At 43.4% G+C, this 13825-nt stretch overlaps 1 protein-coding gene across 2 annotated transcripts in view; it reads left to right on the top strand.

The window, feature by feature from the left end:
* Positions 1-13825, top strand: part of tbc1d22a (TBC1 domain family, member 22a) — a 63892-nt gene that overhangs the window by 257 nt on the left and 49810 nt on the right. For both annotated transcript variants that reach the window (XM_046297668.1, XM_046297669.1), the window contains exons 2-5: positions 863-919; positions 4604-4787; positions 4950-5175; positions 6751-6915. In XM_046297668.1, coding sequence (XP_046153624.1) covers positions 863-919; positions 4604-4787; positions 4950-5175; positions 6751-6915 — 632 coding nt within the window. The remainder of the gene's footprint in view (positions 1-862; positions 920-4603; positions 4788-4949; positions 5176-6750; positions 6916-13825) is intronic.

Raw genomic sequence — 13825 nt, forward strand, 5'->3', positions numbered from 1 at the left:
GCTCCGTTGCACTATTACATTCGAAATTACAGGTCACACTGACTAACGTTGAGACATTTAGTTTTTCACACATCCAATAATTATGTGTTGCTTCATGTCATACTTTATGGGGTTGTCAAACGTGCGCATGCTCTTGCCTCAGTGATTCTATAGAACATATCACCAGCCGCTAACGTTGGTAGTATGAGTTCGTCGTTTGGTATTCAGCTAGCTTAGCAAACCAGATAGCCGAGCCTAGCATTCCTTGCTAGCAAGTTTGTTAAACTTTCTAAGGTTTTTATTTAGCTAGCTGTTAGCCTTTTCTGATTTAACTGACTCGTTGTCAGAGCGTATTGTCAATATAGCAAAAAATAAATATCAATATGACGTATTGAACTTATTTCTGATGTGTAGCTAAGTTCCAAGTAACTTTACATTTTGGCTCCAGTTCGCTAACTTTCTAAGGTTTTAATTTAGCTAGCTAGTAGCCTTTCCTGGTTGAACTGACTCGTTGTCAGAGCGTATTGTCGTCATAACGTTACCAGCAATGAAATTCACAAGACGACTTATTGAACTTTATGATGTGTAGCCACATTAAGTAACTTTACGTTTAGGCTAGATGGCTACATGCTCATCAAATAATCAAATGCGGCATCATATTGCCAACTACTGTTGACAGCTGCTTTCAAATGAAACCTAAGTAAACCAAAGTTGGTCTGCTCAATGAATTTTCTCATTATTGGAGTGCACTTCAACTTAATCAAGGCATTTGTTGACAGAGACATGTTATCCACTGTTTACTATAATACACTGTAATACATTAATTCAGATTTTCTTGTCAAAGCATAGCAATAGGTCATTGTGTTTTTTCCCCTCTCCACAGCATACAACATGTGTATGGTGCTCAACATCCTCCTTTCGACCCTCTTCTGCATGCTAAGTAAGTGTCTGATTAGTTGTGCGGTGTATGTCCAACAGTATGTCTGAGTCCCAAATGGCTCCCCATATCCTTCTAGTGCTACACAATATAGGGAATAACATGCCATTAGGGACATATTCTATAATGAATGAATGAATGAATGGTGACTGTTGCTCTCTGGTATGTAGGTAGCCTTAGTCCTTTGATGGGGGATTTAAGATGGCCATTCAGGTTGGAGTAGTGGACTGACTTGCAAATCCAGTTTCTAACTTTCAGGAAATGCTGAGGTTAAAATTCAATGCTATTATAACTTCCTTTCGCCTCAATCACACCGGCAGCGACATTGGATTTTGGTACAACAGAAGTACATTAATTTACTATGGAACACTGTGCTTTCCTTGCGTCATTGCATTGCAGAGACAGTTGCAGTGTGTTGCACACGTTGTATTTATCCAACATACGCATCAAATGATATGGCTTGACAGAAATGGTAGCAGAAGTTTCTAACTTTCAGGAAATGCTGAGGCTAAAATTCAATGCTATTATAACTTCCTTTCGCCTTGATCACAGCGACATTGGATTTTGGTTCACCAGAACTTGAACTTTTGTTGCAGACATCCAGATGACACTGCATACCATTTTGCACAATGACGCTGTCTGTGTGATCGATGAGTTAGGACTATTGTAATTAAAAGAAACACTGCATGTCCTTGTTTGACTGTCTTTTTAAGCACCCGTTTGACTTGATTGAGGATAGGGAATTATGTCCGCTCCACTTTTGCCTGGGTGTCTAACTGTTTAATCAGCACTAGCTACATCGTTTCATTGCCAATAGAACAGCAAATTGGCATAAGGGCTATTCCACGGTAATAACATTATGCTTTGACTCAGGTTTTTCACTTTCAAATGTACAACAAACAAAAAATACATTAATTTCAAAGTTCACCAAACCATACAAATCTATGCACAATGACTTTGGTAAGGGAATTACAATAAAATCTCCCTCATGTTTTTATGAGACCACATTGTCCAAAAGCTCCGAATTAAGATTCAAAGATGTCTGCAGAAATAATGGTATGTCAGCTCATTTTGTACAAGTTTGAACATCACAGCGGAGGACAGTACAATACAGCAGCGTTCAGTAAAGTATGCTACTGTATTGTCCTATATTATACTGTACTATTGTATGTAACTTTACTGTACTGTGCTCTACTCCCTGTACTGCACTCTGCTATCCAAATGTATGTCTGTGATGATAGGTTCAGATTTGGTCCAGTACGTTTTGTCTGTGGATGTTCACATCAAGGCCAGGGTGGCCTGACCAAATGTGAACTACTTTTCAATGTCCATGAACATCCGGTGTTGGCCATTACTCAGTGAGTGAGGATGCTGGTTACAGTAAATTGAAAGAGAGGGCTCATGGATAGGTGTCAGTAAGAGCTGACATTAACTGGGTCCATTTTAATTTAATTTTTACCTTTATTTAACCAGGCAAGTCAGTTAAGAACACATTCTTATTTTCAATGACGGCCTGGGAACAGTGGGTTAACTGCCTGTTCATGGGCAGAACGACAGATTTGTACCTTGTCAGCTCAGGGGTTTGAACTTCTGGTTACTAGTCCAACGCTCTAACCACTAGGCTACGCTGCCATCCCCAAGACATTAACACTCTTGGTTTGACCACCAGACAACAGAAAGACAAAGAAATCAGTTCTGAGCTGAACATAAGTATGCCAGTGGAAGAGAGGACAGTAGAATGTGACCCAACTGTGGTTTGTGACACATTATTTACCATTGTACTCATTTCAGTTGCAGTGGTTTTTTTTGGGGGGGGGTAATTCGGCTACCAATTTGGTAACTGATTAGGAGTTTTAATAATTAGTAAACAAAATTGATATCAGTAAATTCACTGTAACTAACTGGTAGGTCTATTACTTGTTACTTCTGTGAGCTTACATTATCCTCCCTTATGAGGGAGAGAAATTAGAAAATATCTTAAGATATGTGGGGTTTTGGTAACAGAATTACAAGGCACAAGACTATTTCTTAAACTTACAGAAGGTAAACCATTTCTCCAATACTAAATATAAGGGTTGATATTAGTTGGCAAGGGTCTATACATCGGCATTATTGTGTTTTAATGCATTTCTAATACCGTTTAAGACTTGTTCTGGTAGATGTTTAAGACTCCTTTTCCATCTGTTTATCCAGAAATAAAACCTTTAATTATGCCACATTTTTTTAGATGGAAAATGTATACCTTAAATTTGCCAAAATATATACTCTTCGCTTTCATTTGACACAATTGTATATGCGCCTATGAACTTCACATTTTGGTGCTCATGGGTCGTTTTCAATGGAAATGCTCTAAAGCAGAGACAGATTTGGCACCTAGAAGGGCATACTTCTCAGGCTGTGGCACCTACTACTTAATTTTTTATTTTTAAATGATCGGTCTTATCTCCATTTGACATCTGTTAGGTTAACTCACACAGACCCAAGGTAGCTTAATCAAATATTCTATATAGGTAACCGAATAATAATCTCTCTACTGGCTCTTTTGGCTGTGCAGTTCAGTCCAGCCCAGTCCAGTCCAGCATAGTTCTGAAACTCTACCCATCTGCTCACGTACCTGTATACCAAGTGTTGGTTGTGGGTTGACAAGGAGAGAGCGGAAACAGATGAAACAGCTGATCTTCAGTAATAGGATTTTGTTGCTTTGCCTTTAGATTAAAGTGCTGCAAGTCTAATCATGTGGCTGATGTCCACAGAGGGGTTTATTTCATTGACTTGTTATTGTTAGGCTGACTTCCATGGTTTTATCACCTGTCAGGAGTGGGCTAGTCACAAGTAGTCATATTGAACTTGGCTTTGCTTTTGTTATGCTAATGCTTTCGTTTTGAGTGAAAATAATAAGAAGGAAAGGAAGGGTCCCCTCTCCCTCTCTCCTTCCACCCGTGCTGCTTTTCAATCTCTGGTGCACACCTGAGTCTCATGGACACGAGAGGAAAAAGGATAAATTAAATTGGCTTTTTATTACGTTTTTTCCCCCCTGAAGAAAACGTCTCTCATACACAAAGGAAGGTTTTCTGTGAGAAATTGTTGTTAATTGATTTAATCTGCGCTGTGATTGTGTACCTTTTACAATAAGCTTTTTGAAATAATTCAAATAGATGCTGACTCATTGATTGTTTAATTTCTTTCATTATGGTCATTCAGTTTTTTCCCCCCAACATTCTCGTCAGTCAGTTCTTTTCAACATCGGCTCGCTGCGTCAACGTGAGAATATCCATCTGTAGATGGGGCACAGCTGCAGTCTCATTAATAGAACTTAAAAATACACCCAATTGAGCTTTTTTGGAATTTAGTACAAGGGTATGTTCTTTGGCTGAAGTAGGCACATTTTGACCAACTGTATTCGGCATTTGAATCTTAATTCAATTGAATGAACAGTTGAGGGATGTTTGAAGTGGCCCTACCAGGGTGAATTTGTCTCCCAGTCCTAATCTTTCATGGCCTTTCTGTTCATACTTTCTAAGTTTTACACCGGTCATTCAATTCACCATTATTACCAGCCTCTTCCACCTTCCGCTAAAAAAATAACATGAAGTGAAAATACATGTATAATTTGGGGTTTTTGGTCTCTTTTTTTAATGCTTTGGATGACTTCTAGTACCCTTAACTTCTCATCTTTCCCCATCTTAGTCTAATCAAAGTGGGCAACAAGCCCCAGATGACACTGGGAGGGAAGCCAAAGAAAGCCACCACCTTCCAGGAGTTTGAGAGCATCACCAGCGATGCCTGGGACGTGGGGGACGACGACGACGAGCTGCTCGCCATGGCCGCACAGAACCTCAACATCGAGGTCGTCATGGAAACCGCCAACAAGGTGATTCTATGCTGTCAACATACACAGCAGTCAGTCGTCCTTGGGTATTTCAAAGGCCCTTATGTACTCATAAGCCCTGTTTATATTAACTTATATGCCCTTATAATACATTAAGCTGTTTTTAAGGAGTTACATTTAAAAAAATATGTTGTCATTTTGCAGGTGATTGAGAACCACAGCAAGCAGCAGGAGAAGCAGAGACAGGACGATGCCGACGCGTCAGAGCTGGAGGACCGAGAGGAAGAGGAGCATGAGGAAGAGGTGGAAGAGCAGTGGGAGGAAGGGGAGGAATCGACCCCTGAGGTGTCGTTTGCTTGTGAGCCCAGCCCGCTCAGTGATGGCAGACTGGTGAAGTCACTGAGTGAGGCCCCCATCGGATCACCTAAGGGTAAGTAGACATATGTCGCATGTTTCTCTTCTCGGTCTCTCTCCTCTCTATCCATCAATCAACAAACAGACAAAAAAATGTAAGCGTGAGGTGACAGATGTGGGGAGCAACTTCCTAACAAGGAAGGAATCTTGAAAGGAGGAACCCCACTCCATAGGGCCCATCATTTCCTCTGTTTTCAGTCTTCACCAACTCCTTCTATACACAATATTTTCTCTCCCTCTGCCTCTGCTCTGAGCCTGCTAGGCTTTTCATGTTCATTTGTTAGTGTGGTAGCAGCAGCAGCAGAGGGTGGTGTTTGTCTTGTGCAGTAGGGAACATCTGCCTGCTGTCTGTGGTGGTGCAGGAGATAAGACAGCAGCCCGTAGCAGCCCTAACTCCAGTATTATCTCCATGGAGGAGACACTGGCAGAGTAGACACTGTCTGGTGTCTGCTCCATTCATCTGTGTTGATCAGTACACACGCATATGTATCTCTCACTCTCTCACTCACACACACAAAAGACAGACCCGCGCATCTGATGTGTTCATACACGGACCCCTACTCGCCCACGGACCCCTACTCGCCCACGGATCCCTACTCGCCCACGGACCCCTACTCGCACACTGCCCTTCCTGCTGGGAGAGACCTCATATTGTCTGTGATTTGTTCTGCTCTCTATTGTAGAGAAAATTATATATTATATTATATTATAAATTATATATCATGGTGATTATGCAGTGGATGCAGTGGAGGTTGAGGTTATGCAGTGGATTATGCAGTGGAGGTTGAGCGACCCACTCTGTTCTTTGCCTGCAGGAAGTGATAGTATTCACACACTCCCCTTTGCATGCTGTGTTCAAACCAAGCTGCCGTCTTGAGCTCAACTCATCACAAAAAATCTGTGTTCATTTTCCTTTAGTCACATCACTATAATATTGTTGTCTGTCTGGTAGCTTCTCTCTACCCCGTCTCCTAACCTGGCACTCCCCTCCCTCCACGCTTTCAGCCTACAAACAAGCTGCTCTCTGCTAATGGAGAGACAGACAGAGAGAGAGTGGCCTGACCTCGGCCCTGCAGCACTCTACACCTTCTCTGCGTGTCCTCCACTGTCCTCTACTTCTGCTGCTGGGAACAAACTCTACTCTGCCTTGTTATTGTCTGTAATGGGGCTCCCGTGTGGCACAGCGGTCTAAGGCACTGCATCTCAGTGCTAGAGTCGTCAGTACAGAACCTGGTTCGATTCCAGGCTTTATCACAACTGGCCGTGATTGGGAGTCCCATAGGGGGGCGCACAATTGTTAGGGTTAGGCCTGCGGTAGGCTGTCATTGTAAGTAAGAATTTGTTCTTAACTGACTTGTCTAGTTAAATAAATATAAAAATGCGGGATTGCTGTTACTGTAGTGGAGAAAGGTGGTTGGGTTACAGTGTTTGTGTGACAGTTTTGTATGACATGTGAATTCAATGGGTGTGCTCAGAGGAAAGGTGCTTGCAACAGGTGTGCGTGTTTATCTGTGTTTTTGCGTGTGACCAAGTGTGTGCATCTTTGTGTGTGTTTGTTCTCAGTATCTCTCCCCTCTCTCTGTTTATCAAGATGAGTCGCTCCACAGACAGCAGTCCCTGCCCCACCGGCCCACCATCCCCATGGTGGCTCGTATAGCTGACCAGAACACCTCCGGGACCCCAGCCATGACAGAGAGGGAGGCATCCCGCCTGGACAAGTTTAAACAGGTCCTGGCTGGACCCAACACTGACCTTGGTAGGTTGCTGGATATTAATTACAGATCTAAAATCAGACTCATGTAGGAATGGTGCTCATATGGATCATCGAACCCAATACCTTTTTGAAGCTCTGATATGTGCTTCGTGTAGGAATGTTACCACTCAACCACACAGGTTCACCCCAATCCTGAACTAAACCATTTAGGGGAAAGATATCTGACCTTGTATCATTGTGTTGGGTTGCAACACCTCCCCGTCTCACCTTCTAATGGAAAACCCAGTTCACAGCTCTGTGCTAAAGAACTCCATCTGAGAAAACAAGCAGTGAAACATCTGCTGTGTTCTAACGATGCCATATGAATAGCTGAGGGGAAACTAAACTTTGCCATCTGGCCAGTGGCCACCGTGCATAATCCAAGGGACACAAATGATGCTTTTAGTTTGTACTTGCTCGTTCTCTAGCTTTACTTCTACTGTACTCCTTTGAGACGAGATGGTGCTTTAACTTGTGATCCAAGGCCGTAATGGGGTAACGGCAGTAGCTTTGGTATTGTTCTTCCATGGGCATTTATATGGCCGATTTGAACATTTGTTTTGTGTGTTTTACGCTTTCAACGTCTAAGGGCTGTTCTATGAAGGATTTAAAGTTCTATGGGTGATTTGAAGGAGTCTATTCACCCATTGACTTCCGCTTGTTCTCCTATAAGTTTCAAGGTTTTGTTCTTTGTTCTCTAATAAGTTTCAAGGTTTTGTTCTTTGTCAGTCCTCTAATCCAGCCTTATCTGTCTGGCAATGATTCCAGTCGTTGTGCCTGAGCCAGAGGTGGAGGCGTCTTAGCGAGGTTATACCTGTGAGGGAGTCGGTTCTATTGTTTGAGTCATTGTGATAGCGCTGATTCAGCCCAGTGGCTAGATCATTTTGTGAGGCTATGTGTCACTGACTGTCTCTCTGGTTTATACAACGGGAGGTAAGCTATTAGTCATGAAGTGGTTCAGGGTCGTGCTGAGACACATGAGGGAATAGGATTGGGGTAAGTGATGTGCTGAATGTCAAAGAAGACCACTTCTGATTTTGAAAGGCAAAGACCATAACAGGTTTGCCTTTTTTGCCAAACATTCCATTTTCAGTAGACTTATGTAACCGGGACAACTCATTACTAAAGAATGGTCCACTGTATAGAGCTTGAGACACAAGTTGATACACAACCTGTGGTTTTAAAAACCCAACAATGCAATTATCAATAACAATATATTACTAGAAAAATACCCCAGAAATAAGATAATGAAATACACAAAGTAAGTAACCATACTATATACTGGAAATATTTAAACAGTCAGTTCAAATACCATATTTACGTGTGCAGGGATACTGGAGTGATGGAGGTAGATATATATTTTTTATTTATTTTGATTGAACTTGGGTGGTTGACGATTTTCCGGGCCTTATTTTCACACCGTCTGATATAGAGATCCTGGATGGTAGAGAGCTTGGCCCCACTGATGTACTGGGCTGTCCACACAACCCTCTGTAACGCCATGTGATTGAGGGCGGTGCTATTGCCATACCAAGCAGTGATGCAGCCAGTCAATATGCTCTCAATGGTACAGCTGTAGACTCTTTTGAGGATTTGAGGGCCCATGCCAAACCTTTTCAACCACCATTTTAAGTCCTTAGTGATTTTTGGCACAGAGGAATTTGAAGATCTACTTGCTCCACTGCTGCCCTATTGATGTGGATGGGGGCGTGTTAACCACCCCTGTTTCCTGAAGTCCACGATCAGCTTCTTGGTCCTGCTGACATTGAGGAAGAGGTTGTGACCACACTGCCAGGTCACAGACCTCCTCCTCTCTGTAGGCTGACTCATCGTCGCCGGTGATCAGGCCTACCACCGACGTGTTATCAGCAAACTTGATAATGGTGTTGGAGTTGTGCATGGCCACAGTTGTTGAACAGGGAGTACAGGAGGGAACTAAGCACATATCCCTGTGGGGCCCCTGTATTAATGGTCAGCGTGGCGGGATGTCCAGGATCCAGTTGCAGAGGGAGGTATTCAGACCCAAAGTCCTAAGCTTGGTGACGAGCTTAGAGTGGACAATAGTGTTGAACACTGAGCTGTAGTCAATTAACAGCATTCTCACATAGGTATTCCTCTTATCTAGGTTGCTGAGGGCAGTGTGAAGTGCAATTGAGATTGCATCATCTATGGATCTGTTGGGGCGGTATGCAAACTGGAGTGGGTCTAGTATGGCTGGGATGAGGCAGTTAATATGTGCCATAACTTGCCTCTCAAAGCACTTAACAATTAGAGAAGTTAGTGCCACAGGGTGGTAGTCATTGTGACATGAAGCCTAAGAGTTCTTAGTTGCAGGAATGATTGTGGTCATCTTAAAACTTGGGGATTACAGACTGGGACAAGGAGAGGTTGAAAATGACTGTGTATTTGCCTGCCAAACTGTTCTGCGCGTGCCCTGGAATACCGTCGGGGCCCAGAGAGTGAGATCACCCAATCCTCTGGGTTGGTGACGTCCCTCACACCTGGCTCGATGTTGTTGTCAAAACGTGCATAAAATACATTGAGTTCGTCTGGTAGAGAGGCATCGTTGGGCAGATCACGGTTGGGTCTCCCTTTGTAATATGTAATGGACTAGTCCCTGCCACATACGGTGGGTGTCGGAGTCTGTAATGATTCCACCTTATTCCTATATTATCCTTTTGCTCGTTTGATTACTTTGCGGAGGTCATAGCAGGCCTTCTTGTAATTATTCCTGTTGTCTAAGATGGCACTGTGTGCGGTAGACCTGTTCTTTAGTTAAGCGCCAACTTGTTAATCCAGGGCTTTTGATAGGGGAAGCAGAAAACCCTCATCGTGGGTACTACGTTGCTGATGCATTTTCTAATGAAGTCTGTGACGGAGGTGGTTAGCTCGTCAATGTTGGTGCTGTAGTCTCAAAACATATTCCAATCAGCACTAGCAAAGCAGTCCTGTAGCACAACCTCTGATTCTGGTGACCGTTTCTCAACCGAGTGAATTGCAGGTTCTTCTTGTTTGAGTTTCTGCTTGTAAACAGCAAGCAAAAGTACGGAGTCATGATCTGATTTTGCCAAATGGATGACGAGGGAGGGCCTTGTATGCATGCTTGACAGGGTAGAATAGCAGTGGCCTAGGACTTTACCTGACGTAGTTGCTTTGGAGAAGTGTTGATGGAAGTTGGGCATCAAATCAGATTTATTTGTCACATACACATGGTTAGCAGATGTTAATGCGAGTGTAGCAAAATGCTTGTGCTTCTAGTTCCGACAATGCAGTAATAACCAATGAGTAATCTAACCTAACAATTCCAAAACTACAACCTTATACACACACAAGTGTAAAGGGATAAAGAATATGTACATAAAGATATATGGTACAGAACGGCATAGGCAATATGCAGTAGATGGTATCGAGTACAGTATATACATATGAGATGAGTAATGTAGGGTATGTAAACAAAAGTGGCATAGTTAAAGTGGCTAGTCATACATGTGTTACATAACGATGCAGTAGATGATATAGAGTACAGTATATACATATACATATGAGATGAGTAATGTCGGGTATGTAAACATTATATTAAGTAGCATTGTTTAAAGTGGCTAGTGATATATTTTACATCAATTTCCATCAATTCCCATTATTAAAGTGGCTGGAGTTGAGTCAGTGTGTTGGCAGCAGCCACTCAATGTTAGTGGTGGCTGTTTAACAGTCTGATGGCCTTGCGATAGAAGCTGTTTTTCAGTCTCTTGGTCCCTGTTTTGATGCACCTGTACTTTCCTCGCCTTCTGGATGATAGCGGGGTGAACAGGCAGTGGCTCGGGTAGTTGTTGTCCATGATTATCTTTTTGGCCTTCCTGTGACATCGGGTGGTGTAGGTGTCCTGGAGGGTAGGTAGTTTGCCCCTGGTGATACGTTGTGCAGACCTCCATAACCTGCCTCTATAGAGTCTTACAGTTGTGGGCGGAGCAGTTGCCATACCAGGCGGTGATACAGCCCGACAGGATGCTCTCGATTGTGCATCTGTAGAAGTTTGTGAGTGCTTTTGGTGACAAGCCAAATTTCTTCAGCTTCCTGAGGTTGAAGAGGCGCTGCTGCGCCTTCTTCACGACGCTGTCTGTATGGGTGGACCAATTCATTTTGTCCGTGATGTGTACTCCGAGGAACTTAACTCACTACCCTCTCCACTACTGTCCCATCGATGTGGATAGGGGGGTGCTCCCTCTGCTGTTTCCCGAAGTCCACAATCATCTCCTTAGTTTTGTTGACGTTGAGTGTGAGGTTATTTTCCTGACACCACACTCCGAGGGCCCTCACCTCCTCCCTGTAGGCTGTCTCGTCGTTGTGGGTAATCAAGCCCACCACTAGTGTCGTCCGCAAACTTGATGATTGAGTTGGAGGCGTGCATGGCCACGCAGTCGTGGGTGAACAGGGAGTACAGGAGAGGGCTCAGAACACACCCTTGTGGGGCCCCAGTGTTGAGGATCAGCGGGGTGGAGATGTTGTTACCTACCCTCACCATCTGGGGGCGGCCCGTCAGGAAGTCCAGGACCCAGTTGCACAGAGCGGGGTCGAGACCCAGGGTTGATGACGAGCTTGATGATGAGTTTGGAGGGTACTATGGAGGGTACTTTGGAGGGTACTATGGTGTTAAATGCTAGTCGAGGAACAGAATTCTCACATAGGTATTCCTCTTGTGCAGATGGGTTAGGGCAGTGTGGTTGAGATTGCATCGTCTGTGGACCTATTTGGGCGGTAAGCAAATTGGAGTGGGTCTAGGGTGTCATGTAGGGGTGGAGGTGATATGGTCCTTGAATAGTGTCTCAAAGCACTTCATGATGACGGAAGTGAGTGCTACGGGGCGGTGGTTGTTAACCTCTTGCTCCTACCTGGCACGCAGGCGTCCCATCTAGAGCTCTGGAAATGCAAATGCGCTACGCTAAATGCTAATAGTATTAGTTAAAACTCAAACGTTCATTAAAATACACATGCAGGGTATTGAATTAAAGCTACACTCATTGTGAATCCAGGCAACAAGTCAGATTTTTAAAATGATTTTCGGCGAAAGCATGAGAAGCTATTATCTGATAGCATGTAACACCCCAAAAGACCCGCAGGGGACGTAAACAAAATAATTAGCATAGTCGGCGCTACACAAACCGCACAAATAAAATATAAAACATTAATTACCTTTGACCATCTTCTTTGTTGGCACTCCTAGATGTCCCATAATCACTATTGGGTCTTTTTTTCGATTAAATCGGTCCATATATAGCCTAGATATCGATCTATGAAGACTGTGTGATAAACAAAACAAAAAATAGCGTTTCATAACGTAACGTCATTTTTTAAAATTCAAAAAGTCGACGATAAACTTTCACAAAACACTTCGAAATACTTTTGTAATGCAACTTTAGGTATTAGTAAACGTGAATAAGCGATCAAATTAATCACGAGACGAAGTGTTTTCTATAGGGGTCAGTCTTGAAATACTATCCGTGTATTTCTCAACCAAAATATCCGGTCGGAGACCTGAAGAAAAAGCCTCTTTTGTTCGTTTGACCAAGAAACAAACAATTGGCAAATGACAAGACTGTTGACATCGTGTGGAAGCTGTAGGTACTGCAACCTCAGCCCTATTTAATGTCTTTCGCCCATAACAATGGGTTGAAGCGGCGGATGGATATATTTTTCCACTTTCAGTGATCAGATTTTCCTGCACTTTTCAATGAAACGCACGTTCTGTTAAAGTCACAGCCGTGATTTAACCAGTTTTATAAACGTCTGAGTGTTTTCTATCCACACATACTAATCATATGCATTTACTATATTCCTGGCATGAGTAGCAGGGCGCTGAAATGTTGCGCGATTTTTAACAGAATGTTTGAAAAAGTAGAGGGTAGACTGAAGAGGTTAAGCTCAGTTACCTTAGCTTTCTTGGGAACAGGGACAATGGTGGCCTCCTTGAAGCATGTGGGAACAGCATACTGGGATAAGGATTGATTGAATATGTCCGTAAACACACCAACTAGCTGGTCTGCGCATGCTCTGAGGGCGCGTCTTGGGATTCCGTCTGGGCCTGCAGCCTTGCGAGGGTTAACACGTTTAAATGTTTTACTCACATCGGCTGCAGTGAAGGAGAGCCCGCAGGTTTTGGTTGCGGGCCGTGGCACTGTATTGTCCTCAAAGCGGGCAAAAAAGTTATTTAGTCTGCCTGGGAGCAAGACATCCTGGTCCGAGACGTGGCTGGTTTTCTTTTTGTAATCCGTGATTGACTGTAGACCCTGCCACATACCTCCTCGTGTCTGAGCTGTTGAATTGTGACTCTACTTTTTTTCTATACTGATGCTTAGCTTGTTTGAATGCCTTGTGGAAGGAATAGCTACACTGTTTGTATTCGGTCATGTTTCCGGTCACCTTTCCCTGATTTTAACAGCAGTGGTTCGCGCTTTCAGTTTCACGCGAATGCTGCCATCAATCCACAGTTTCTGGTTTGGGAATGTTTTAATTGTTGCTATGAGAATGACATCATCAATGCACTTTCTAATGAACTCGCTCACCGAATCAGCATATTTGTCAATGTTTGACGCAATGCGAAACATATCCCAGTCCATGTGACCGACGCAGTCTTGAAGCGTGGAATCAGATTGGTCGGACCAGCGTTGGACTGACCTGAGCGCGGAAGCAATGATCCAAGGTTTAACCTGGGGTACCAATGTAAGAAATAACATGTAAAACACGTAAAAAAATCAAAACAAATACTGCGTAGTTTCCTAGGAACGCGAAGCGAGGCGGCCATCTCTGTCGGCGCCGGAATTGAACGGCTACCAGATATCTCACATTCTCTCACATTTCAGGTTGGCAAAACGGGGAACCCAAACGTGAGCAATAAAACTACTATTGATACAGAAACTGT

This window comes from Oncorhynchus gorbuscha, linkage group LG14 (assembly GCF_021184085.1).
Source record: "Oncorhynchus gorbuscha isolate QuinsamMale2020 ecotype Even-year linkage group LG14, OgorEven_v1.0, whole genome shotgun sequence".
NCBI classification, from domain to species: Eukaryota; Metazoa; Chordata; class Actinopteri; order Salmoniformes; family Salmonidae; genus Oncorhynchus; species Oncorhynchus gorbuscha.